This window comes from Antechinus flavipes, chromosome 4, assembly GCF_016432865.1.
Source record: "Antechinus flavipes isolate AdamAnt ecotype Samford, QLD, Australia chromosome 4, AdamAnt_v2, whole genome shotgun sequence".
NCBI classification, from domain to species: Eukaryota; Metazoa; Chordata; class Mammalia; order Dasyuromorphia; family Dasyuridae; genus Antechinus; species Antechinus flavipes.
The window spans coordinates 381,671,906-381,697,222 of NC_067401.1; the positions used below are offsets into that span (position 1 = coordinate 381,671,906).

The 25,317-nt window shown below is 48.3% G+C and overlaps 1 protein-coding gene across 1 annotated transcript in view; it reads right to left on the reverse strand.

Annotated features, from left to right (window-relative positions):
- Positions 1-7,550: 7,550 nt before the first annotated feature.
- Positions 7,551-25,317, reverse strand: part of SRGAP2 (SLIT-ROBO Rho GTPase activating protein 2) — a 250,781-nt gene continuing 233,014 nt past the window's right edge. The window contains 5 exon segments of the mRNA XM_051998502.1: positions 7,551-10,977; positions 12,838-13,147; positions 16,695-16,841; positions 18,267-18,447; positions 21,687-21,766. Of these exon segments, the coding sequence (XP_051854462.1) occupies positions 10,594-10,977; positions 12,838-13,147; positions 16,695-16,841; positions 18,267-18,447; positions 21,687-21,766 (1,102 nt within the window). The 3' untranslated portion in view covers positions 7,551-10,593.

Consider the following 25,317-nt stretch of genomic DNA (forward strand, 5'->3'; position numbering starts at 1 on the left):
TCCTGATTTTTTTTCTCTCTTTCTTAAAGAGACAGGGGCCCTCCCTCACAGCTGGTCCCCATCCTAACCAGAAAGGAAGAAAAGCTTTTCTGTCCTGAAGGAAGGAGATGGAGCCAGGAGAGAGGCCTGCTTGGTCCGGGGTCTCAGAAGCAGGAGGCCCCAGAGGCTGTGTGCTCAGGAGTCGGGGCAGTCCAGGGCTCAGTCCCATTTCTCTGAGCCAGCCAGCCAGCCAGGCTGCCTAGGCAGGTTTGACAAGGTAACACGTTACCTAAGCTGCCTTCAGAAGGCAGATTTCCCAGACCACTTCTGCTCACCGATTTCGGCCTGTTTCCAAGGAGACCCCGAACCCAAAGTGCTCCCCAAGGCCAGCACGGGAGCCTCCTCTCCCTCCTCTGATTGATTCTCCCTGGAGGCCTTGGGAGGGTGTTGTTGGGATCATACTTTCTCCTTCTGGCTCATGGGAAACTGAAAGCTAGACAGTGACTGGCCCACAGTTGTGCAATGACTCTGCTAGGAATCTAACCCAGGTGTCCCAATACCCCATCCAGGAACCGTTTTCCAAGACCCAGTTCCTGCCAGCTCTCCAGTTTAAACTGGATGAGAAGAGGGTTAAAACCAGGAAATTCCATGTTTCTGTAGGAAGGAAGAAGGGACTTTCCCAGGGCCACACCTAGTGGTTTCCTCTCTCAGCCTTACCCCTAGCACCGGGACACCAAAGTCTGTTGTATTCTGACACAGATAACACAAACCATGTCAGCTTTAGGCAGATTTGCCATCTGTGTGCGTGAGAGGCCCATCTCAGGATATCTGGACATAGCCCCACATTGTCATTGTCATCCTTGTTCCCCTGCCACCAGACCTTGGACTCTGCCCTTTCACCTTATGCTGATGGAAAACTGGGCTTACAAGTCATTTCTCTGTTGCTCCACACCCTCCTACCCTGTGCCCACCCCTATTAGAATGTAAGTTTCTTGAAGGCAGAGACCAATTTGTTGTTTTTTATTTGTTTTCCCTAGCACTTAGTACCTGTCACATAATAATAGTTTTATAAATGCTTTCTTTCTTCCTTCCTTCCTTCCTTCCTTCCTTCCTTCCTTCCTTCCTTCCTTCCTTCCTTCCTTCCCTCTCACCTCTCCCTTCTACCTTCTCTCTCTCCCCATTCTTTTCTTTCTTCCTTCCTTTCATTTCTTTCCTTATTCCTTCCTTCCTTCTTCTCTCTTTTTTCTTTCCCTCCATCCCTCCTATTTTCTCCCACCTTCCCTTCATTCCTTCCTTCTTTCCTTCCCCCATCCCTCCCTCCCTTCCTTTCCCTTCCTTCCTCCTTTCCTCCCTCCCTTCCTTCCCTTTCTTTCTCTTTCTTCCCTCCTTCTCTCCCTCCTTCTCTCTCCCTCCTTCTCTCCCTCCCTCTCTTTCTCTTCCTCCCTCCCTCTCTCTCCTTCTCTCCTTCCCTCCCTTTCTCCTTCTTTCCCTCCCTCCTCCCTTCCTTCCTCTTTTCCTCCCTCTCTCCCTCCCTCCTTCCCTCCCTTCCTTCCTTCCTTTCATCTCTCTGTCTAATATTTCCTGTCATGGATACCTCTGGCAACTAAGTGAAGCCCATAGGTCTCTTCTCAGACTAATTAATTTGTTGCCAACATTTATACTTAAAAGAAATGCTAAATTTGAGGTAAGCACTAATGAAAATAAAGGTAATTCCTGCCATCCAAGGTCATAGACCCTTGAAAGTTATTAATGAACTCTTTAGGGGTGGTATTAATTTTGGGTTGGAGATCTGAGTTTGAATCCTGACTCTGACACACTTATGACTGTGTGGCCAAAACCAGTGGCTTAACCTCTTAGAATACTAGCTGATCTCATCTTTGAAATGGGTAGGTTTAGGAAAATGCTTTGAAATCTGACAGCACTAAATTGTGTTTATACTGTCCTTCTGGGTCAGCTTCTCATTTTACTGCAAAGAGAAAAATCTCTGTTTTTGCTCCATTTTCCCTACTGAAAATTCTCCCTTACCCTCTTGCACCTTCAGATCCTTTCCTTCTTTTCCCCTGAGGTCAGATTGGTTGACTTAACATGGAAAGTAATTAGTCAGAATTCCAAGACCCTCACCTGAATCAAGTGAGTTATTCAGTCTTGTCTGAGCCTTGGAATTTTCTTGGTCAGGATACTTGAGTGGTCGGCCATTTCCATTTTGAGCTCATTTTTACAGATGAGAAAACTGAGGAAAACAGGATTAAGTGACTTGTCTATGGTCAATCACATAGCGAATTAGTGTCTGAAGCCAGATTTGAATTTAGGAAGATGAGTTTTCCTGATTCCAGGTCCTCCATTGTACCATGTAACTGCCTGAGTTGGGAAGAGAATCATCTATAAACTTATTTAGCTTTTAAAACTCTTCATAATCTGCTTCCTTCCTACCTGTCCAGTCTTTTTACATACTTTTGACTCTACAATCTAGTCCCACCACACTGGTGTTTGCTGTTCCTTGTCTGCTCTCTCTTCTGTCTTTGTTATGTCTGGAATGTACTCCATCCTTACTACCAACTTTTGGAATCCCGGTCTCTGAAAAATTAACTAAAATGCCAATTTCTAGGTGAAGCCTTTTTTGCCTCCCTCTAGTTTGCCAGTGCCTACCTTGAGAAAATGACTTTGTGTTAAATTTGCATATAATGTGTGTGTGTGTGTGTGTGTGTGTGTGTGTGTGTGTGTGTGTGTGTGTGTACATGTCCCCAATTACAACCTAAGCTCCTCAAGGGCAGGGATTGTTTCATTTTGTCTTTGTACAATGGATCCCTAGTGCTTAGAACAATCCTGGTATATAGTAGGCATCTAATAAATGCTTTCAATCAATTTAATCAAACAACAAGTATTTATTAAGCACATATTATATGCCAAACACTATACTAGGTACCAGGGATACAAATGCAAAGAATGAAACAATTTCTAACTGTAAATGAGCTTACTTCTCATGGGTCTGAGAGGTGGGTGGGAGACAATCAGGAGAGAGGCATTTGTAAAAAGTACTCATAAAAGGTACTTAGAAAAATGTAAGCAGAATAAATAGTAAAAGATAATAAATACCAAGATATAAAAAGTACTTCAATATAACATAGTTTGAGAAGGGACCTACCAATTGTGATGGTGGGAGACCAGAAAGCTTTCATGTAGAAGATGATCTTTAACTACATTTTATTTTATTTTGTTTTAACCTTTTATTTTCAAAATATATGCAGATAGTTTTCAACATTCACTCTTGCAAAACCTTGTGTTCCAAATTTTTTTCTCCCTCCCTTCCCCCCCTTAGTCAGCAAGTAATCCAATATATGTTAAACATGTGCAATTTTTCTATACATATTTCCACAATTATCATGCTGAACAAGAAAAATCAGATCAAAAAGGGGAAAAATGAGAAAGAAAACAAAAAACAAGCAAACAACAGAAAAAAAGGTGAAAATATTCTTTCTGGATGCAGATAGCATCCATCACAAGTCTATTGGAACTAGTCTGAATCACTTCACTGTTGAAAAAAGACTAGTACATCAGAACTGATCATCACATAATCTTGTTTTTGTATATAATGTTGAACTACATTTTAAAGAGGGTCACTGGGAGGATTGTAGTACCTTTTCACAGAAATGGGGAAATCTGGATGGAATAGCATTGTATTTTTAAAAAAAAACATATTTCTGTATTAGTCATGTTGTGAGAGGAAAATCAGAACAAAAGTGAAAAACCATGAGAAAGAAAAAAATGGCAAAAATAGTATGCTTCAATCCACATTCAGTCTCCATAGTTCTTTCTCTAGATGCAGATGGCATTTCCCATGGAATTATCTTGAATCGGTGTATTGCTGAAAAGACTATCATAGTGGATCATCACACAATCTTGCTGTTCTTGTGTATAGTATTTTCCTGGTTCTGCTCAGTTCATGTAAATCTTTTCAGGCTTTTCTGAAATCAACCTGCTCATAATTTCTTATGGAAGAATAATATTTCAAAACATTCAAATAGCAGAATTTGTTCAGCCATTCCCCATCTGATGGGCATTCACTCAATTTCCAATTCCTTGCCACCACAATTCTTTGCTACAAACACTTTTGCACATGTGGGTCCTTTTTCCTCTTTTATGATCTCTTTGATATTAACAGTATATTAAGGGGGGAAATATCTCTACTTTTAAACATATTAAGCTTAAGATCTCAGTTTTAGATAAATTGAGATGGGCTTGAAACATCCAATAAGCAATTGATCTCCCTGGCTTTAAGTCCCCCAACTAAAAGCCCATTGTCTGCAGGAAGCATTCCTTCTGTTAATTAATTCTAGTGTCTTTCCTCTGTATTATTTTTATTTATTTTGTATATAACTTTTTTGGGGGGTACATTTTTGTTTGCAGCTTGTGTCCCCCATTAGATATTAAGTTCATTGAGGTCATTCTTGCATCTCCAGCTCTTAGCACGATGCCTGACACATAGTAGGCATTTAATAAATATTGACTGATTGATTCATGCAGGTCTGAAGATCAGGGAGAGATTGGAGCTATATATATATAGTTTTAGGAGTCTTTCATATAGAAGTGATAAACCCATGGGAGCTGATGGAGTTATCAAGAGAGAGTGTAAAGAGGGAAAGAAGAGAAAAAACCTTGGAGAATAGTCACAATTAGGAGGCATGACATGTATGATACAAAGAGGGATACTGAGAAAAAGCAATCAGGTCAAACTAAGGGGGGAGAGGTATCACAAAAACCCAGGGAGCTGAAGAAGTTATCAAGAGTAGAAAGGGAGAAAGAACAGAAAAACCTGGGAGAATATTCACATATATGAAGCAAAAAAGGATACTGAGAAAACAAAATCAGGTCAAATCAGGGGAAAGGTATCACACAATCCCAGACAGGAGAGAGCATTCAAGAAGAGAAGATGGGCAAGTGTCAAATGAAGCAGAGAAGTCGAAAAGGATGAGACTGAGAAAAGGGCATTAGTTTGGGCAGCTAAAAGAGCACTGGCTACTTTGAAAGGAACAGTTTCCCTAGAGGGAAATAAAGGATTGAAGAGTGAGGAAAAGGAGAGGAAGTAGAGGCTGCAGAGAGAGACAATTTGTCATTCTTGAACCACAGATATCTGCAAATGGGTCTTTTACTCCCTTAGTTTGTAAATTCCTTGAAAACTGGTGTGGACAGGAGACTCAATTAGGGGTTAATTAGTGCTTACTGTACTGTTTGGGCTGTGTGTTGCCTGTCATAACCTGCTTTTCTGAGGTACTCAGCCCCAGATTTGCAAGTGGGTGAAAGTCCTGTTCTATAGGGTGGGACAAAAATGAAAATTAAACAGAAAAAAGCGAAGCCTGATTCTGGGGCCTATTGGTAGAATGAGACACATGGGTTAAAACCCCAGCCTGAACCCTTACTTTTTGCTCTCTGACTGAGGGCTGAAGACTGTATTCAAATCACAGACCCTTTTACCAACCTTTCACCTGTGCTAGTCCAAAGGAGGCTCACTGACTCCAGGAAATTGGGTTTGCTGGTGCCTTTGAGGATTGAAGTCACTCCTCCCATCTAAGAAGTTATTTTTCAGCAGCAACAAGAAGGCTCTCTGTCACATGCATAATATTTACAAAGAAATTTGGAAGAGGATCAGGGACTTAGAGCAGGGATTGGGGGGAGGGATACAGGGAGAGGATATGAAGGAGCTTGTTGCAGAAGCAGATAGATTGACAGAGGTGGGCAGATTGCTGAGTTATTATAATTCCCCTTTGCTAAAAGTTGACTTTTTTCTTAATTCCCACCTCTGGGAGTTCCTGCTGACCACTCCCTTCGGTATCTCTCTATATAATGTAGCGAGTAGAATGGTTATAAGCCGTGGGGAAGGGCCCAGAGAAACAGCACCTGGCCCCGCCACGTCCAAGACAGAGAGAAAAGGAAATTGTGGTGGAGTGGAAAGAATGAGTCAGAGGATGTGGGCTCCCTAGCTCTAGCTGTCACCTATTACCTGTGTGACTGTGACCTTATCTCACCTCATCTCTAAGAGCCTCAGTTTCCCCAGCTGTAAATGAAAGGGATGCACTAAAGGGCTACAACTGGAGATGGGAAGAATGTGAGGATTTTCCTTTCTCTTGTTGTTCCGTTGTCTTCCAGCTGTGTCTGACTCTTCATGACCTTACTTGGGGTTTTCTTGGCAAAGATACTAGAATGGTTTGCCATTTCCTTCTCCAGCTCATTTTACAAACTGAGGCAAACAGGGTTAAGACTAGCCCAGAGTCACACAGCTACTGAGTGTCTGAGGCTATTTGGACGCGGGCACTCTAGCTGCCCTTTTTTCTCTACCTATTAATAATTAGCATTCATGCAATGCAATGTGTTAGACGCTATGCTAAGCACTTTACAAATATTTTATCATTTGATCCTCCCAACAACCCTGGGAGGAGAGTGTTTATATCCTATTTTACAGAAGAGGAAACTGAGGCAAAAGTGACTTTCCCAGGTTACACAGCTCCTGAGTATCTGAGGCTGGCTTTGAACTCAACTTTTCCATCCACTGCTACTCCCATTATGTTAGGCTTTTATGAGGTTCTGTATGGGGATGAACTAAATGTTTCTAAGGGAACTGATCCGCTCACCACACTCAGTGCTCTGAGGAGGGGACCAGGAACCAAACCTCCTCACTTGCACGGGGAGTCAGACTATCCCTATATCCCTTGGGGAACAGCGGAGCTTCAGGGATGGGACCCTGAGGGTCAGGGGCAGAGAGAGACGGATGCTGCCCTGTGTGCGGCTGTATTGGTCTCATCAGCTATCATCAGACGCCCTGTAGCTTGACCTGACATAAGCAGGAAGGACAAGAACTGAGGGACTCAACGAGCCACATTCAAGCAGCCTAGTCTTTCTGGAGGAGGGCTCAAACTTGGGCATCAAACTCACTAAGGACCTAAACATGTCCCCGGGACCTAACGGTCCTGAGGCTCTTTTCCTGCCCGATTTCCTTCTGGCAAGGGCTCCCCTGGTCTAAGGATAGAGTACCGCACTCCGATCAAACTTCTCCCCTTCTGGGAGGGATTCCCTTGAACTCTACATTGTGTCATGTAATACGTGTGCGAGTAAAACTGGATCTGCTGGGGGCAACAGCGGCTGCCAGGGGCCAATCTTAGGGTCCTCATTCTGGGAGAAATGAAAAGACATTGTTGGCAAAGCTCCTGAGATAGTTTTCCTGGCTCCCCCTCACCCCCACCCCATTCTCCTCTCCCTGGGTAAATGGAGAAGTGAGAATTCTTTCTACCAGTCTTGCCCGGAGAAAGTAGTCTCAGCGAGGAATGGTTGTCAAGGTAACAGATTGTCCAATGCTGAGCCGCTGGCCCTTTCCATGAAGTATCCTTGGTTCCATAGATGGAGATGTTGAAAATTTCCCTGATACAGCCCTTTTAGACCTCTGACCCTGAGTGGAGGACCCCCCCCCCCCCAATTCTTAGCCTAGGCTTTGGGAATGGATGTCACCAGCCCAGCTCAATCTAACTCCTATTCAGAAAAACTCCAGGGAGTGAAGGGAGGGGCAGGAACTACATACAACCTCATAACCTAAAAATGTATTTTATTTTGAAGTTGTGCTTTGGATTCTCCCCAATCCAACCTTTGTTGAGTGACAGCCTTATGTTCATACAAAGCATTTCCAAGCATACATACATACATTATTCCAGTTATCAACACAATTGTTTTAAAGAATATACCATTTTACACAAACGTTACATACAAGTCATACGCCACAACATTGCATTTCCCTGGAAGATCTAATATCTCTTCTGAATAGGAAGTACATCTATACCAGCCCTTCCAAAGTGGTCTGTCCATCCCTTGGCCGGCCCCATCCCTGGGGGATGGGGGCTGGGCCAGCAGGCTATTGGGTGTAATTAATTCATTGTTCTTTTTTCTTCTGGGCAGGGTGCAGGCCCCTGTTCAAGAACCTCTCCTCCAAGATGAATTCCTGTCCCTCCCCTCCAGGTCCACAACTCACACCACAGAGGCAGGGTGGGGTTCTCTCCAGGGTGTTCCGCTGGTTTGGGCCGGGACACTGGCAGAGGGTTCTCTCTGCAGCGTCCCTTGGGTTGCTGGCTCCCAGGTTGGTGTAAAAATCACAGTGTGTCACCTCCATTCCAGTTGATTGCACTGGGCCCTGCCTAGGCGGGCTCTCCAAGTCCCCTTGGCAGGACCAGCGATCTCCCCGTGCTAGGAGCACCTGAGAGGAGGAAGACGAGTCCACCCCCCATTGCCCAAGGGCGTAGGGGGCTAAGCCTTTGAACTGCAGGTTCTCTTTCACACACTGCTCAGCTCACGGTGCCAATCAGCTGATGGGTGTTGGCTGGGTGGGATAGGGAATGGAAGGGATGTCGAGGACCCGAAAAGGAAAGGCCGGAAGTAACAGAACAGAGCCAAAGACGGTGTTTTGAGAAAGCTTCCCCACCATTTCCTGAAGCTGGGGAGGGTGAGAGGAAAATGGAAGGTGTGGATTCCAACTCAGATGGGGTGAGAATGATCTCCCAGCTGTCACCTAAGGAATGTAGAGTGAAGAATGAGGCTCTCCTTGCCCCAAGGGAAAAAGATCCCTAGGGGTGGCATCCACTGGAGGCTCAGGACTGAGAACGAATTTCATCCTCTCTGTGAGTTACTAAACCCGGCAGTTGACTGCTCAACAAGGCCTGTGGGTCTAAGTCACTTCTTCCAGGTTTGGTCAGGTCACCAAAGGAATCCACTGGGTCTCCCTTTCTGTCTCTTGGGGCCTTTGCCCTCCATGTTCCAAAGCTTTTTTCTGCTAAGTGCCTCCTCCCAAAGTTCATTTCTTTATGCAGAATAAAGGAATGCTACCTTTGATGGATCTGACTTCAAATCATTTAAAGGAGGAAAAAAAAGTGATTTAGGTTGTTTTGAGCCAAAGATGGGGGGGGGACATTTAGGTTTCCCTCCCAAAAGGCAATTATTATATATCTCTCTTAAATCACAGAATAGTTATCAGGTAAGGAATAAGATTCCAAATCAGAAAACATGGTTTCTGTGGTTCTAAGGTAAGACACATGGATTTCAGCTTTAACTAAGAACTTTATCTGAGACCTAAGAGCTCTAAGTCACTTGGTTTTTCACCCTAGAATTTGGAAGACTGGCTTAAAGCAGATGGGGAAATCACCTTAACCTTTTGTATTGGCAGCAGAGAAGGGCCAGAGAGCATCAACAGGAAGGAAACTGTTAGCCCATCAGCCCGTACCTTATTCACAGGTTCAATTAACCTTCTCAGCTGCTGATAGCAAACTCAGATTTCAAACTCAGGGAGACTTCTTGGTTTATGGAATCAAAATATAACCAAGACAGACTTGGCAACGGGTGGCTTTTGACATTTCCACAGTCTCACCGAGCCCTCCCATCTATTCCAGTGAGAGTCACTGGGTAATAATCAAAGCCAGGAGATACAGACTGAAGGTCAGTGAGTGGTCATTGACAAGCAGGATCTGAGCCACTTTTCTTCTAGGGACCAATTCTATTTTATAACTTCACTGGATTTTTTGGAATGTGACCGCTTGACTGCCAACTGACTTCAGGATAATAAGTCTCAAGTATTATGTGTCCAAAAGGAGTAAGAGCTACAACCCAGCAGCTACCTTTCCCAAACCTGTCCTGAATATGATGAAACTCTCTAACAATAATTTTCACAGGCCCACTCACTGAAACCGTCTTCAGTGGGGTTCCTTCTAGTGTGGAAAGTGGAAGTAGGATGCCCCTTCTCCCATCTAACGTGGATGTATCATTCAGGTAAATTTTACAAGGGAGAATGACCTAACAGAGAGTTTGGCTGCAGTTACAGAGGATGAAGGGGTAAATGTAAACACCAACCAACCAAACCACCAAGTAAAAAGAGCGAAGAGAGAATTCCCCCAAGCCCACATGGAGCGCTGCGCTTGAGTCCCATCCTGATTTAAGTTTCATTTACTGAGAGAGATTTCTATGGCTGAGTTCTCCTGTCCCAGACAAAATAGGGTTTGTAACGGAAACAGGCAGACCCTGGTGCTCACTGTGTGCGCTGCCACGCTAACTTGCCAGGACACAGCCGCGGTCCCGGAACCAGGAGCGCCCACACGTGCCAGAGACTACGCGCCCTACAGCTGTCGGCACGGGGAGTGAGAGACGAAGCAGAGACTAGAGAACTCATGTTAACCAGTACCCAAGCATGGTGCCGCTGAGAGGGGACGCCCAGCAGCCAACCACTGCGGCAAGGCATCCTCGGTGACTGGAGGAGGACAGATTCGAGTCCCGTTTTCCCATTTGCCTCGCCAGATTTCACAGTGACCTGATAATGGAAAGATCTATTTCTGGCTATTGCCTAAGACTGGTATATACTGTAGCTGGCTGGATTATGACTGACCGAGGGAAGCTAAGGAAGGGGGATGGGGAGGGGGGGCAGGGAAGGAGACAGGGAGAGCTTCATTCTCAAGGGTTCGGGCTGCTGGGAAGTCTATTCCTGCAGGAATAACTTAGAATCTAATTTTCAGCTGAAGTCCCCAAGCTAGTTAAATAGGAAGATTTCAATAACAGTCTCCTCAAGTCCCCTTGTGTGGAACAACCAAATGGTGTCCATCAGACCGTACAAGACTTGTCGGTGGGCTGTGGGGAGGCGGAAGAGCTGACGCCGGGGCTGGTGGCACTGGTTTTGGGGAAGACCACCGGCTTGGGTCGCGTGGCTGGCGGCTTGACCGGGACGGCCATCTTGACCGACTTGACGGGCCGGAAGGCGCAGGGGATGTCCCCAGCCGTGCTGGCGCTGCGCTGGAAGGCGGGCTCGGGGTCCTTGAGGAGCTGGGTGTGCAGAGGGCTAGAGGGTTCTGAAGTGGGCGCCACCACCGGGGAGGTCTTGAGGGGCTCCAGGGTATCCAGCACCACATCGGGCGTGTGCTTCACGTTGCTTTGCCGCTCGAGCTCTCGGAGTTCGTTCAGGGCGGAATTCATTGTGGCCTCGATATCCTGAAAAATACCAAAGGAAGCTGAGTCTGGGGCTGTGAAAGGTCACCAGATCCCGCTGCACTGCTACGGGCCAAATCTTGCAAGAACCAGTTTCCAAGGGGAGGCAGGGGAGCGGGTGCCCTAAGTCACGGCCCGGAACTGCTTGAGTGAGTGCGCCACCTGCTGGGGCTCGGAGAGCCTTCTCTTTCCTGTGCCGGTCATGGCTACAAGACTGGCACTGATGAGATCTGACCTGCGCTCCCCTGGAACCGGAAGGTACCAGATTCTAACCCTGGTTAAAGAGGGCCAGGTCTTACCCATCGGGGGTGAGGGCAGGTCCGATAGCTCTGCTCCCTGCCCCCCACCTTGGGGATGGGCAACTAGGGCAGGAGAGTCCAGCGTTACCATGCTGCTCCCTTCTATCCATCACTGTCAAGAGGGCACTGTCCAGGAGGGGGAGCCACAGCCCACTGAGGTGAATTGCCTGCTGTAAGTTACAACGGAAACCAGCTCAGCAAACAAGCAGCGCCGCTAGCTAGCGGGGGCTCCAGAGAGAACCAAAGGACCTTTGTCTGCAAGCCAGCTGCCTCCCTAGGAGACCTCCCTGCCCCCACCCTCCCCTCCGGCCCACCCGTGGCTGGCCCCGCCCTCCCAGGAATGCCCCCGGGATCGGGCTGCGCCCCGCCCTCCCAGGAATGCCCGGGGGTTCTGGGCCGCAGTTAGCCTCTCCCGGCCAGAGGCAGACGAGCTCTCCCTCGGCAGCCATTCAACCGATGTTCCCAGACTTGAAAACAGACTCCAGGCGCCCCTCTCCCGCCAGCCCCTCTCCGCAGCCAGACTCTGTCCCGCGGGGACCGGGCCCTTCCACTCCTGCGAGCCCCGCGCAGAGAAGGGAGCCGGGAGGAACCCCCAGGGGAAGGCAGCTTCCCACCGTGACCTCACACCCAGAGACAGAGCCCGAGGCCTAGCAAAGCAGACGCGTCAGGCGCCCAGCTGGGCCGGGCCTGACCAAGGAGACATTCCCTGAGCGCACCACAGCCCAGCCAACAGAGGCCGCCTCCGTCCTCCCGGGGGAGCGGGATCTCGGCTCCGCTAAAAGCAGGACAGTCAAGGGCAACAGGAAGCCCCTCGTACCCACCTGGACTAATGAAAATTATAGAGCTGAGGGAGACGTCTGAGTGCACTGCTTGGAGTGGCCGCCGCGGTCGGGTTTTTAAAGATGGGGCTAGCCCGCTAACATTTCATGGAAAACAAAAAGTCAAAAGGATGGACTAGAGACGAAAGGAGGCCCCTTGTTACGGGAGCCGGCCTCTGGGGAGACTCATCTGCACCCCACGGTCTCATCCCCTCTAGGCCCAAGGACACGCTGATCATTGCTGGGTTTCTCTGGGCAGTGTCTGGACAGCAGGGTCAGGAAACGCTCCTGGGTCTGACAGGGAAAGGGGGGGGCGGGGAAAGGAGCACCATCGGATCCGAATCGGAAACCAGGGGTGTCACACGCATTTGGCCAGTTCCACTGCCATGTCCCCGGGTCTCAGTGACTAATTCCCTCGAGCTACAAAATCCCAAAGGATTTACACGGGATGTTTCATGTACAAGCGCTAGCCTGGACAAGGGCAAGTTTTGCAAATAGGTAACAGTTGGCAAATGCTTAATTTGCACATATTCAGTGAAGGAGCCTATATTTTTCTGCTTCCACTGTGGACCTTTAAAGGAGTGCTAGCAAATGATGCTTGTTGCAAAGTACCTCTAATGTGCACTGGTCAGCGGTCATAAAAATGCCCTGAGTATTCTGTGTTCCTTGCTCTACCGTTGGGACTGACTCTGCAGGAGGCTCCTAGGAGCCGCAGAGGGAAACTCCCAGCAAATCCCAGGTTTTACCTGTGCAATAACCTCGGGGTCCATGGGCCGATGGTTGTTGAAGCTCTTGGACCTCCCGGCTGTCACCGTCTTCCGGATCTGGGGACTGTCGAGCCGATTCTTCAGAGAGGAGTGTCGGCTGATAGAGTTGAGACCCCCATGTGCGCTGGCGGAACACTTATCAGGCCCCTCCTTGGGCAGGCTCTGGCTGATAACAGGTTGGGAGGAGGGGCGCCCTGGGGAGGAGTCCAGGAGGGGGCTGCTTAGTCCATGGCCTTCACTCTGCCGGAAGGCTTTCCTGATGTTCCCAGATTCCGGCCGCTTCCTTTGCCTTCGGTCACAAACAGAAAGACAAGTGTGAGCAACAGCTGGCTCAGGTCCCACCAGGCCCAGATCCAAGGAGAGGAGGGAAGAGGAAGAGGGATGAGTTCCTGTCATCCAGCATTTTGGGGGGGGGGGGGGGAAGAGGTGGTGTTTCTTGCCAAGGCTCCACTGTCCCACGCTTCCATTACCCCACCCTCCCTATCCCACCCCCCAAAGCCTGGCAAAAGAGAAATGGATACTTACTGGTTGATGGTGGGCTTTGAGCTCCTGAGATGCAAATGGCTATGCAAAGGGAAAGTCTGATTATGTGAAATATGATAATGGGAAGAGAGACTGACTCCCAGAGATGCCTTCACTCTGGCCCTTTCTTTCGAGCAGAGCATTACTCTGTTTTCAAGGGGACAGGGAAGAGAATGTTTACCATTCAACTTTTGAGAATCTCCATACCCAAACCATCAGCACAAGAAGGGTGTGCCAGGTAATGGCATAAGGCTAAAAATGTGCAGACAAAAGAAAGAATTTCTCAAAGAACTGTGATACTTGAGGGGTTAAGGACAAATTTTATGAACTCTGATTAAATTTTTTTTTAACTTCTTGAAACTCCAAAGATGAGATTAAACTTCTCAAAGAACTGTGATACTTGAAGAGTTAAGGATGAACTCTGATTAAAAAAATTTTTTTTTTTTTTTTACTCCTTGATACACCAAAAATGAGATTTAACTTGGCTCACAGTCAAATCATTTCAGGCCACTTAAAGCTCTGTGTAAACTCTACAATTAAATTAGATTGTCTGGCAATCTTGTGGTTACTGGGCACTGTTTTAGAACTCGCTAGCGTTCACTTGGATGCGGTTACGAAGGAACCAAATGAGGAAAACAGATTTATAGAGATGTAAAAGTAATTGCTTTCTGGGTCAGAAGGCTAGTTATACAGTTCTGTTCCTTTCTCCACTATTGAACAATCTGGGGTGGGGGTGAGAAGGGACAGAACTGAGTTTGGACAAGAGGAGGCCCTGCAGTGGGTCCAATGGTTCCAGGGCTCAGGGCCACATCTACTGGGGAGGAAAAGGTCTCCCAAAGACAGTTCAGGCTAATGGGGACAGCTCTAACTCAGGAGTTGAGAAAGCTGCATCAGCCTGGGCTTCAGGCTTCAGATCTGTAAAATAAAGGACAGGGGAGGGGCCAAAGTGGTGGTGAGGGACCAGTTATCTTGGGGTCCTTTTCAGCTTCAACATTTTATGATTCTCTTTTACTTTTGTTTTGTCCTGATCTGTGATTTCATTGGCGTTGGGAATTTCTGGTAAGGAAAATACATTTTATGAGAACAGATCAGCAATTACTCTACAAGTTCTAACGTTAGAGAGGTAGCATCTGGGATAAGAGGTCCAGGTCCAGCTAGTCAGCCTGAGCCAGGTCTTGACTTTTTAAGACTTCAAGTCCAAATGGCTTTCTTTCTACTACATGAAGCCATCGCTCCTGGGTTCTGATAGCAGCCCTCAAGTAGATTCAGGCCCTGCCCTTGTTTTGGCTACCTTTCCTGCAGTCTGAACAGGATGGCCAAAGTTTGGGTCTAAACTGCCTTAAGATTCTCTGCAAAGGCTAATCTGCCACACCCAGTGACTGTTCTACTCCCCACACCCATTTGTTTGGGGTGGGGAGAAAGTTAGGGGCCTAGAGTGGTGTAGGGGAAGACTGGACAAGCTGGATCTGGAAGCCTGCTTCTCCTCCTTGTCCCTGTGTGACTGGGCCATCGCTTAATCTTTCTGGACCTTGGTTTTCCACATAATTAGTGATTGATTCAGACTAGGCGGCTTAGAAGATCCCTTTCCAGATCTAAATCCATGATATGGTAAAGGGAGATAAAATTTGGGAGTTTTCATGGTAGGGCCAAGAAGCCAGTTTTCGAAGAAGGAAACTCAAGGAAACTTCCCCCGCGATTTGGTCTCTGATTTTTTTCCATTGGTGGCACACTTTTAATTATTAAATTTTTTTTCCATGAATTCCTTTATACTAAAAGCAACAACTAAGCTGGTGGCTTTAAAAACCCATACACCTACACAGTTACCTTCTCCCCTGTTATTGGCTTAATTACAGGCTGGAATTATTGTGATTAGAACCTTATAATTAGCACAACCTTGTAAATAAAGAACGAAAACAGGGTTAGCCCACCATGACTTTTATTAGCCTGCCTTCTCACTAGGGTAGTGAGGTTGGGATTGCCCCTTGGGTTGGGGAATGAATGTAATCCTCATTGTTTTTCACCTACTGGCTTAAGTTACAAACAGTTCTAAATAAGGAGGTAAGTGGATATTTCTAGGGTGGAATTAATTCAATTGACTCCCCCAACTTGAAATTCAAGAGAAAACTATCACAGGGTCAAGCAGGTCCCCTAACCATGCCCTTTCTGCAACTAGCTGAAGGAAACAAAAGGAAAAATAATCGGCAGAAAGATCTAGGCGACCTGATATGGTTTAGAAACAACAAGCACGTTTATTCTCCTTCCAGTTACAATGTCCAGAGGCTACAGTTAACAGGTTTTCCTGGAGCCAATTTTTTCATTCTTCCAAAGCCATATGGGAGTAAAAACTACGCTTCACTGCTGGTTCATGAGCCCGGCCTGGGGCCTGCCGCCATCTTACTGGCGCTGTCCCCAGTTTCAGGGCCTAGGAGAAGAGGTGACAGATGGAGGAGCTCGGGATGTGCCCCACGAGGAGGCAGAGAGATGTCCAAGACCCAGAAGGAGCCCCGAAGAGGCCGAGGGCCACGGATACAGAGCGGGAGGGGGGCGAATGGTGGGCCCTAGCTCACTGCCTCTGTGACAATGGAAGCTGGGGAGCACAGTCAAAAGCCTGTGCTGGGAAGCCTGCAGTCAGCCAGAGCAATGGAGCTGGGAAGAGAAGGCTGAGGCCGCGTGAAGACCAGCACGTCTTTTCTTCCGGGGCGAAGGGGCAGAATGATGAGGCAGTGGGACGTGGCGGGGGGCCAGGAAAGGGACAATGGTGATCTTTTCCTCCATAGGAGAGAATCCCAAGAGCGGGGAGCAAAACACACCAAGAGTCAATCATTAACATCGGCCTAAAACTCCCAGGCCCTCAGCCTTGGCAGAAGAAAAAAATCTATGATTAGGGAAGAGTTAGCAAGGAGACAGGACCAAAGGAGCCCCTCGGCAGAACAGTTTGGTCCGTGTTGTCTAGGACAAACTCAGTCACTTGGCCACTGGCCACTCTTGAGCTTTGGATAACAGCTTCAGACCTAGGATTCCCAGGTGGGTTCCTGGTGACAGACACTGTAGGGACACAGAGAGAGAGAGTGCCCCTTTGTAGCCCGGCGGCGTCCAGGAGGGAGCCGCGGCTAGCACTGAAGCTTGCAGAAGCTTCCTCATCCCATCCATCTAACCGGCAGCAATGAGGGCATGCAGATCGTTAGCCGGGGAAGCCGAGTGACTTGAGCAATCTCCCTAGGTGCGGTGCGGGGACGGAGAGGAGGGTTAGGGTTATTCTGGGGGAGAGCTGGGGGAGGAGAGGTCGGAGAGCAGAGAAGGAAAAGCAGGCTTACTTGTTGATGTTTGCCAGATAAATATCGGCCACATGACCCCCACTGGGACAGCTGGCCCCCGCTCTGGCGGTCACCTTTTCTTCAGGTGGCTCACACATGACCTCAATCTCAGACTTGGGGCTGGACCTCTCTGCGACACCATCCTCGCTGGGGGACAGGGGGAGGCAGGCAGGGAAGAGGGAAAACAACATAACACAGAAAGCAGCGTTAAATCAGCAACATGTCCCCCCAGCACAGACACACACACACAGACACACGCACACTCTCTCTCTCCCCAGCAGAACTCCAAGATGGCGGCAATACTCAGTGGCCCTGGGTGGGCTGGCCCTGTGCGAGGAAAAAGGGGGGCAGGAAAGCAGGGAGTTAGAACCCTAGGAACTGGTCTGAGTGATTTCAAATGGAACAAATAATCCAGCTGAGTGCTGTGGGCCCCTCAGGAACGCAGGGCAGGATCCAGCTAGAGGAAATCTGGAGCGCAGGCCTCTGCCTTTTACCCCAAGGCTGGGCTGGGCCAACCCCCAGAGGAGGGGGAGACACATCCGGGCCGCTGTGAATCTGCTCAGGCTTTGGCGATGCTGCGTCAGGCCGGTGGCCCCCTCACTCCGCCGAAGGAGTAAGCCCACTCAGAGCTTCCAAGCTGGCCCCTCTGGCTAGTGATCGCATTGGATGGAAGATGACAAGAAAGCCCCTGCTGCCCCACAGCTCATCTTCTGCTTGATCTTGTAATGAAGTCAGAATGCTAAGTTTAGGAGGGCTCTGGATGCACAGATCACCGACAGATTTGTGATGCCAGAGGGAGCCAGAGCAAGCCTGAGGACAGGCTGGGAGGGTGAAGACTCATTCAGGACGTCAACCTTTAAGAAATAATATTGAGGGAATCCTCTACAGACTGGCCGCCCAACACCCAAGGGAGGACTACGGGAGAAGGGGCGAGAGACACTCCTCAGGCTGGGCTCTGGCTCAGGGAGGACCTGCAGCCTGGAGGCCAGGACTCCAGAACTGGAAGGAACAGGACAGGGAGTCCCTAAATATGTCATTTCCCTCACACACTTCTTGGAGACCCGCTGGATTTGCTGCTCCTCCTCCAATCGACCTCACCCGGGTCACTGAACTAAACTGGGTTACTTCAACAAGGCTACTTGATGCAGGTACTTCCTAGAAAGGCGGGAAGAACCTTCATCAGCAATGCCCATGTCTTTGGGTGGGGTTTCTTTAGCCAAGAAACCAGTTTTGTTTGTAAGTGAGAAAACACTACAAATGAGATCAGTGGATAGGTGAATACATATTTGCTAAAAACCAAAACCCCCTGACAGGGTGAAGATTGTCCAGACCAGAAAGGGTTTTCCCAGGCTAGGAAGGGGATCCAGGAGCTGTACAGTACTGCCTGCCTTCTGTAGCCAGGGCTATCCGAGCATTAGTTCCTGGACTCTTTGGGGGAGTGGCTCTGGGGATGAACATCGTCCCAGACTGAGGAGACGGCAGCCCCTGATTCACTGAGAGTCCGTATCCTAGAGGCTCATCTTAGAAGTGGCACCAGTAACCCTGGCCCTGTGGCCTGAGGGCCCAACCTACGTGTCTTGGACCACGATGTACTGATGAGGGATGAGTCCGTCGATGCCATTGTGTCGGCCCTCCCACCAGTCATCAGAAGCCCTGTGGTACAGCAGCAAGGAGGCCCCCTTCTTGAAGGACAGTTCCCGGGCTGTCCGGCCAATGTAGTCAAACTTAGCAATGGCCTCAATGGGCTCACACTCTGAAAGGGACAAGAAAGAAGAAAACAAATAGGATGAATACAATTTTAGGGAATCCCTTAATCTAGAGAGATTACTGCTATTCATCTGATTAGGAAATCCTCCTCAAGGAGGAGGATGGTGAATGGAGCTTTCCTCCATGATGATCATCTAGGATAAAAGGGAGGCCTTGCTCAGCACTCCCTAGCCCCTGCAGCCCCGGGAAAGCCCCTGAGGGAGAGTCCAGTTAGTAGGATGGCTCTCTGGCTCAGGAGTCCATGCAGAATCACCAGACAGCAGGCTTGGAGCGAGTGCTCTCTCAGGATACCTGCTCTTTATTCTCCACTGGCCCTTTCTAGAGGGTGTCTCTAGCCACCCCTCAATAACCCTTCCTCTTTGGAAGTTCAAGCAGCCTGTGTGTGCTGCCTTCTTCCCAGCCTTGTTTTTGTTGGGGGAACATCACCAGCTCTCAAACTTCCAGGACTTTAACCAACTAAGTCATGTTGTTCCTTTGCAGGCATCCCTGTCATCCCTGGGATTGTGGGGAAAATGATTTATCATGCTTTTTGGAAAAAAAATCATTATACTGTTTAAATCTAATCTTATGACATTAATGGCTGTCCGCACCCAGAATGTTGTTGACCCCAGTAATGGCTACAAGGTATTTCTGATTCCCCCAGTTGGGATCCACCCAAAACATTTTTGTTTGGGGCTATCACACCGAGGCACTCCTGAGCAGTCCACTCCAAGCTTCTGCTTTGGACCTTGCTTTCAGATTGCCCTCTCAGCAAAATTGCTTAACTGTATGCAGGGGTTTCTTTGTCAAAGTCCTGTATAATGTCAATCTTTAAGAATCTGGGGAGAGGAAACCACCCCCTGCCTTCCAGCTCTCTGTCCTCTACCAAATGATCTCACCGATTTCTTTTGAAAACTTTCAGATTTGGGGTCTGTTCTTGCAAACAACAGCACCTCTATAATGTTGGAATCCTTACTAACTGCTAACTAATTAGAGTTGATCTAATCTTACAAGAAGATGTTTTGGGCAGAACCTGAAACAAGGTACTAAGTAGAACTAATTAATACAAGGCTTGTGTTCACACCTTTACTCATTGGAGTTCAATGAGTTCACACCTCCCTTGAAGCTCTTTGGGCCAGAGAGCACTAGCATAAATAGAGCTTCAATGGGCCAGTCAAGGAAGTTCTTCAGAGTGAAGAAGCTACAAGTCGAGATTTCACTGGAATGACATGAAGAATGGAGCTGGCTGGAGGCTGAAGAAAGCAGAGGCAGAAGCAAAGGACCAAGCGGCAAGAGTTCTTGGAACCAAGCAGAGAGATAGGCCTCTAAGCTAACCGGGCTATATTGGAGATAATAAAAGATCTGAACTTTCATCACCTGGCTGCATTTGGGAAGAAGCTCACCACACTATAATACACAGTAATAACTGCTCAAACATCCCAAATGCCCCCAATGTCAATGGCTTCCTACCCCTATCGCTTTCCAAGCCTGTACCAGCAGGATCGTACCTTAGACTTCCCCATCACATGGAACTTTGGCCCCTCTAAGACTCACTATTTACATTGTCCCACCACGACCCCCTATCCCTCGTCAGTCACTTTTCATGTCTCTTATCGCCATACCTAGAACTGACACCTCTGGCCCAGATATCTCTTGGTGATGGATGACTGGCCACTGCTGCTGACCCTTTATTCCTCTGAATGCATCCTGGTCCCCGGGTACATCCCACCCTCTGAAGACTGCCACTTCTGGATTACTGAACCCCACCAGGAAGTCTCCTACCTAAGCTGATTTGCCTCACAACACGGTGAGGAGCATACCCCTAACAAGCCTTTATTTTTGCTGACCAATTTCAGATCTCTTCCTCTGTCTGTGTCTCTCACTGCCCTCCTGTCTAGCCTCTCACTTAGGAAACTGAGGCTCTTTAGTGGGAGCAGCCTTGACTCCCTTCCTCAAAGGGACTTATCATTACTAACTCTTCTCCTTCCCTTCTTCGCCGAAAAAGAGGCATTCAAAAATTCCCTCTGCTGTTAAAAGGTATGGCCTTCCTCCTGTCATCCAGGTTTGAACTGTGGTATAACGCTCCAGTCCTCATTCCACTCCATTATCCCATCTCACTGCTTTTCTACCTTACAACAGGACAGTTCCGCGTCAAGCCCTAGTCACTCCTCCCTTGGACTGCTGCTTCCCACTTAGTGTCTCTGCCTCAAGTCTTTCCCTACTCCAATCTATTTTCTATTCAGCGACTGACAGGAGCTTCCTGAAACTCCTCCCCTACTAAGCCCCCACTCCATATTCTTCAATGGCTCCCTATTGCCTCAACAACAAAATTCAAAGCTCTTCACGACTGGATTCTTTCCAACCTTTCCAAGTCTACCACAGTCTAGCTATTCTTTACATGTGACCCTCTATCTCCCTAGTGCTGCACTGGCTACCTTCCGCAGCGGGGGATGTACTCACTCTTCTACTCCGGGATGCCAGATGTGTCCCCAAACCAGAGAGGAACCAAAGATTTTGTGAGCCATTTGCTTGGGGAGGCAGAATTCCCAACAAGGTGGGAGGCCCAGAGAGCTCGGCAGAATGCACCATTTCCTCCTCACCCCGGAAAATGTGAAGGTACCTTCTCTGCTGTTGAGACTTTCAGAGCCCAAGTGAGCCTGACAGGGTGATTGGGGGTGGAGGTGGTTGGAAGTGAGGAAGAGAAATATCCTGGCTAGGCAGGTCCTAATACATCAGCAGCAATGCAGAGTGGCCCTCAGATGATGGCTGAGCCTTCCACTTCTTAACCCACCCTGGGCCAACTGACTGGAGGGCCCTGCGACTTTGGAAAGGATTGATTTTCCTGTCGGGGGCCTTGGGAGCTGTGGTGGATTCATCTTGGTTCCTGCTCCTACTCTGTTTTGCTCTTGGCATTTAGTGTCTTCATTCCCTGGGATGATGGTTTTGTATTTTCTTTTGTTCTTTAAATGAACTCCCTATCGCTGCTGCATCTTGTCAAGTCTGCATTAAGTCTGATCAGTGAGGAGGAGCTAGCTAGAAATCATTAGGAACTTGGGTCAGGAGGGGGGAGATTAGAGGACTGGTTGGGGAATGGGACCGCCCCATGATTATGAGCAGTTTGGACACAGAACTAGGACTTCCCACTCTCAGGTCCCCTCCATAGGATAGGAGTAGAGGGGCTGCTGCTGGCGCAGCCCCAGGGCACGGGATCCGCCTCCCCCAGGGCCCTGCTGGCAGCACACGTACCATCGTCACTGGTGTGGTGGTCCACAGCGATGTCCTGGGCCGAGTCTTCAGCTGAGGTAGTCTCCCCGTGGGGGCTTTCACTGCAACCGAAGCAAACCAAAGTCACCAAAAGCACCCCAGGAGGAAACGGGAAGACTTGCTGGTTTCCGGGGAAGAGTAAAGACACAACTGCATGTTCTCTCATAAAAGCCCAGCGCCATGCTAGGCACACAGCGGGGAGGTCAAACCTTACAAGTAGGCTCTGGAGGTCACCTGAGCCAGCCCATCCCCTCCAGAACGAACTAGAGACAAACCAGCTGGGACAGTCTTCGCCCCACACCTTTTAGTAGGAGAGATGAGCAGCACAGGCTTAAGGCAAGAGAAATTCTGGTGGAGGAATTTCTTTATGCACAGGCAGCTCTCAAAAAGCCATCTCAGTAATGCTCACTAAGCATCATTCAAGCTCTCTCACTCGCTTCCTTCCCAGCAGGCTTGATGCCATTCTGTGGTTTGGGGACATCTCCAGTGGTGGGTAGGTAAAATATGGGGATGGGGATAGGAAGCAGAGGCAGGGGGGGGGCCTCTGGAAAGAAAGGGAGAGGAGTGAAAGAAAAGGAAAGCTCTTGGCTAACATTGGGCTTTAGACGCTAGATTTTAATTATCCAAGTTTTCTCTGAGCTTGCCTGGACAGTTATTGGAAACTCTATCTAAAATCTGCCCTTCAGTTCAAATTTGATAAATAAGCCACAGAGGGATAGAGACCCTCAGCATGACCATCAAGTTTCCCCATAATGAGAGGCAGAGGAAATCTCATCCATTTCTAGTGATTCTTTCTTTCTAATAAATCTGGTTTCTTCTGAAAGCAAAGAGAGAGGATTTCTGAGTCAGCCTGAAACAAAGCATCATGAGACAAGGTCCTCTTCCTTCCACTTGTAGATTATGAAAGTTTTTCCCTTCATCTTCTCCCCTTAGGGTCTCATGACTCATAAATTAAGATGGTTTCTGAAGTTTCCCTAGATATGCGATCAGCTGGGAAGTTTGGAGAAAATCAGAAAGCAAAAGGAAGAGACTAAAGGGTGCCATAAACCTTCCTCCTGCCTCCTCTGCAAGCCACGTAGTGGCCTTCCAGGGAAGATCTAGACTGCTTATACTGACGGGCCAGTAAAGGAGGAAGAGGACTCAGCTCCCTGCTGCCATAGCAATTCAGAGAAGTCTCAGCTCTCCCAGTCTCTTCTGGCTTCTCTTCAGCATTTTTAGGCCCCAGCTGCCCCTTCTATACTCCCTTCGGCCTCCTCCCTGAGATGAGATGCTATGGTGGCTAGGGAAGGCTGAGAGATGGTAGTCCACAGGACAGCCTCCTTCCCTGCCTTTCCCACTTCTAGGCAGCTGATTCTTTTTTAAATACATGTTGTTTTGAAACATGTTAGGAGAGAATTATGTCAGGAGAGAAAAATCAGAGCAAACAGGAAAAACCATGGGAGAGATAAAAAAAACAAACAGAAAAAAGAAGTTAACACAGCATGTGTTGATTCACATTCAGTCTCCATAGTTCTTTTTCTGGATGCAGATGGCACTTTCTGTCCAAAGTCTATTGGGATTGCTTTAGATCACTGAACCACTGAGAAGAACCAAGGCTTTCATCGTTGATCATTGCATGTTCTTGCAGTTACTGTGTACAATGTATTCCTGGTTCTGTTTGTTTTGCTCAATATCAGTTTGTGTAAATCTTTCCAGGCCTTTCTAAAATCAGGTTGTTCATTGTTTTTTATAGAATAATAATATTCCAAAGCCTTCATATGCCACAACTGGTTCAGCCATTTCCCAATTAATGGACATCCATTTTTTTTTCAATTCTTTGTTACCACAAAAAAAGCTGCTACAAACAGTTTTGCACATGTGGGTTCTTTTCCCTCTTTAGGCAGCTGATTCTTGACCCACTAGATGCAACAGTTCCAGGTCTTGCCTGATGCTGTCAGGACCCTTCTACCTATTACCTATTTAATCCTATGTTTTTTTTTCCCCCCAGGGATTAGCTAGTAAAATCTGCAAACATAGGGAAATGAGGAACCTGGAGAAAGCAGAAAGAATATATTTGCTGGTTCCTCCCAGACACTGTCTTTGAGCAGAGAACCACTACTTACTATTTTAGTGCTCGAGCACAAAAGGGTAGAAATGCTTCCCAGTGCCAGGGTAAATAAGATTCAGAGAGCCTGGGCCCAGGATTGTATATAGCATGGGAAGGTTTTGCCTGGACCCTTTGGGTCTCCATCTGTGGGGATCAGCAGCAAGGTAGATCAGTGTGGTCCCTAGCCAAATTCCCCTGGCCTCCCCATACCTAGCTGACAACTGGCTGAACTGGTTCCAGGTGGCTCCCCAGATGGGCTAGTTTGTGTTTTTAGCTGAGGATCAAAGAGTACTTGAGGAAGGAAGGGAAAGAGGAAGGGTTGGTAAGGGGTAAGAGGAAGGAGAAATCTGAAGGGACAGAAAAACAGCCCGTCCCAATGTACTTGGCACTGGATGGACACTTCTAAGTAGTCTCAGCAGGGGAGGGGGAGCAGCACACAGCTGGAAGGACATTGCACTAAGCGCTAAGAGATGAGGTGGCTGTGAGAGGGAGATCCCAGAGGAAAGGAGGCGGAGGAGGAGGGGACGAGGCCCGTCTCCCAAGATCCGAATGTTTGCTGTGTTGAAAGGCGATCGGACCCGTTTTCTGCAGCTTCACCTGCAGAGCTGGGACCAAGGGCTCTCTGTTCTAGGGCTTCAGATTTGGGCAGGAGTGAAGTTTGGTGAGGGAGGGAGCGTGACTCAGGTGCTTCCAGCAGAGGCCCCGTATCTCAGAGCTAGGATCCCCCCGCCCTGGAGTTACATCCCCTTCGGGATGACAGAAGCAAACCCTAGCCACTGGGAATTCTCCAGCCCATGTGGATGCCCACCCTTCTCTCTACAGTCTTCGGGGGAAAAGGGTAATGTAACCTAGGGTATCTCGCAACCCTTAGCCAACAAATTCTTCACGCATGACTTCTCTTCCCAGGGATCTTCTCTCTCCCCTCCCCTGTTCGAGTGTGACATCTTGGGAAAGGGCCCCCATGCATAAAACTTCCTGGTACTGAGAGGGTGCCATTAACTGGGGAACGGGTGGCTGAGCAAGCGGTGGGGTAGGACTGGGACGGGGACGGTTTCGGAGAAGCCTGGGCAGGCCCGGAGGGACCAATGGGCAGTCATGGGACCAGAGCCAGGAGCTATCAATGACACAATCCCGGTCCCCTTGTAAAGTCAGAGGGCTCTGACCCACATAAGGAGCCACCCCAACCCTGGAGGACCATGAGAAACATGCTGCCCTCCTCCGGACGGGGGGATGGGCCAAAGAGTGCAGAATGAGGCTTGTTTTGAGGGGTAGGTCATAGTGAGAATGTTTTCCTTGACTCCATTTGTTTATAAGAGGAGTTTTATCTTCCTAATTTTCTCAGTGGAGGGAAAGAAGAAAATCTTCATGAAAATAAAATAAAATTTAATTAAAAAGAATGTAATCTCCCCACAGGCAGGGGCTGTTTCCTTTTTGTCTTTCCCTCCTCGGTGCTTAGCACAGTGCCAGCACTTAGGAGGTACCCAATAAATACCGTGTGCCCGAGTACACGGCTTCTTTGATGGTTGT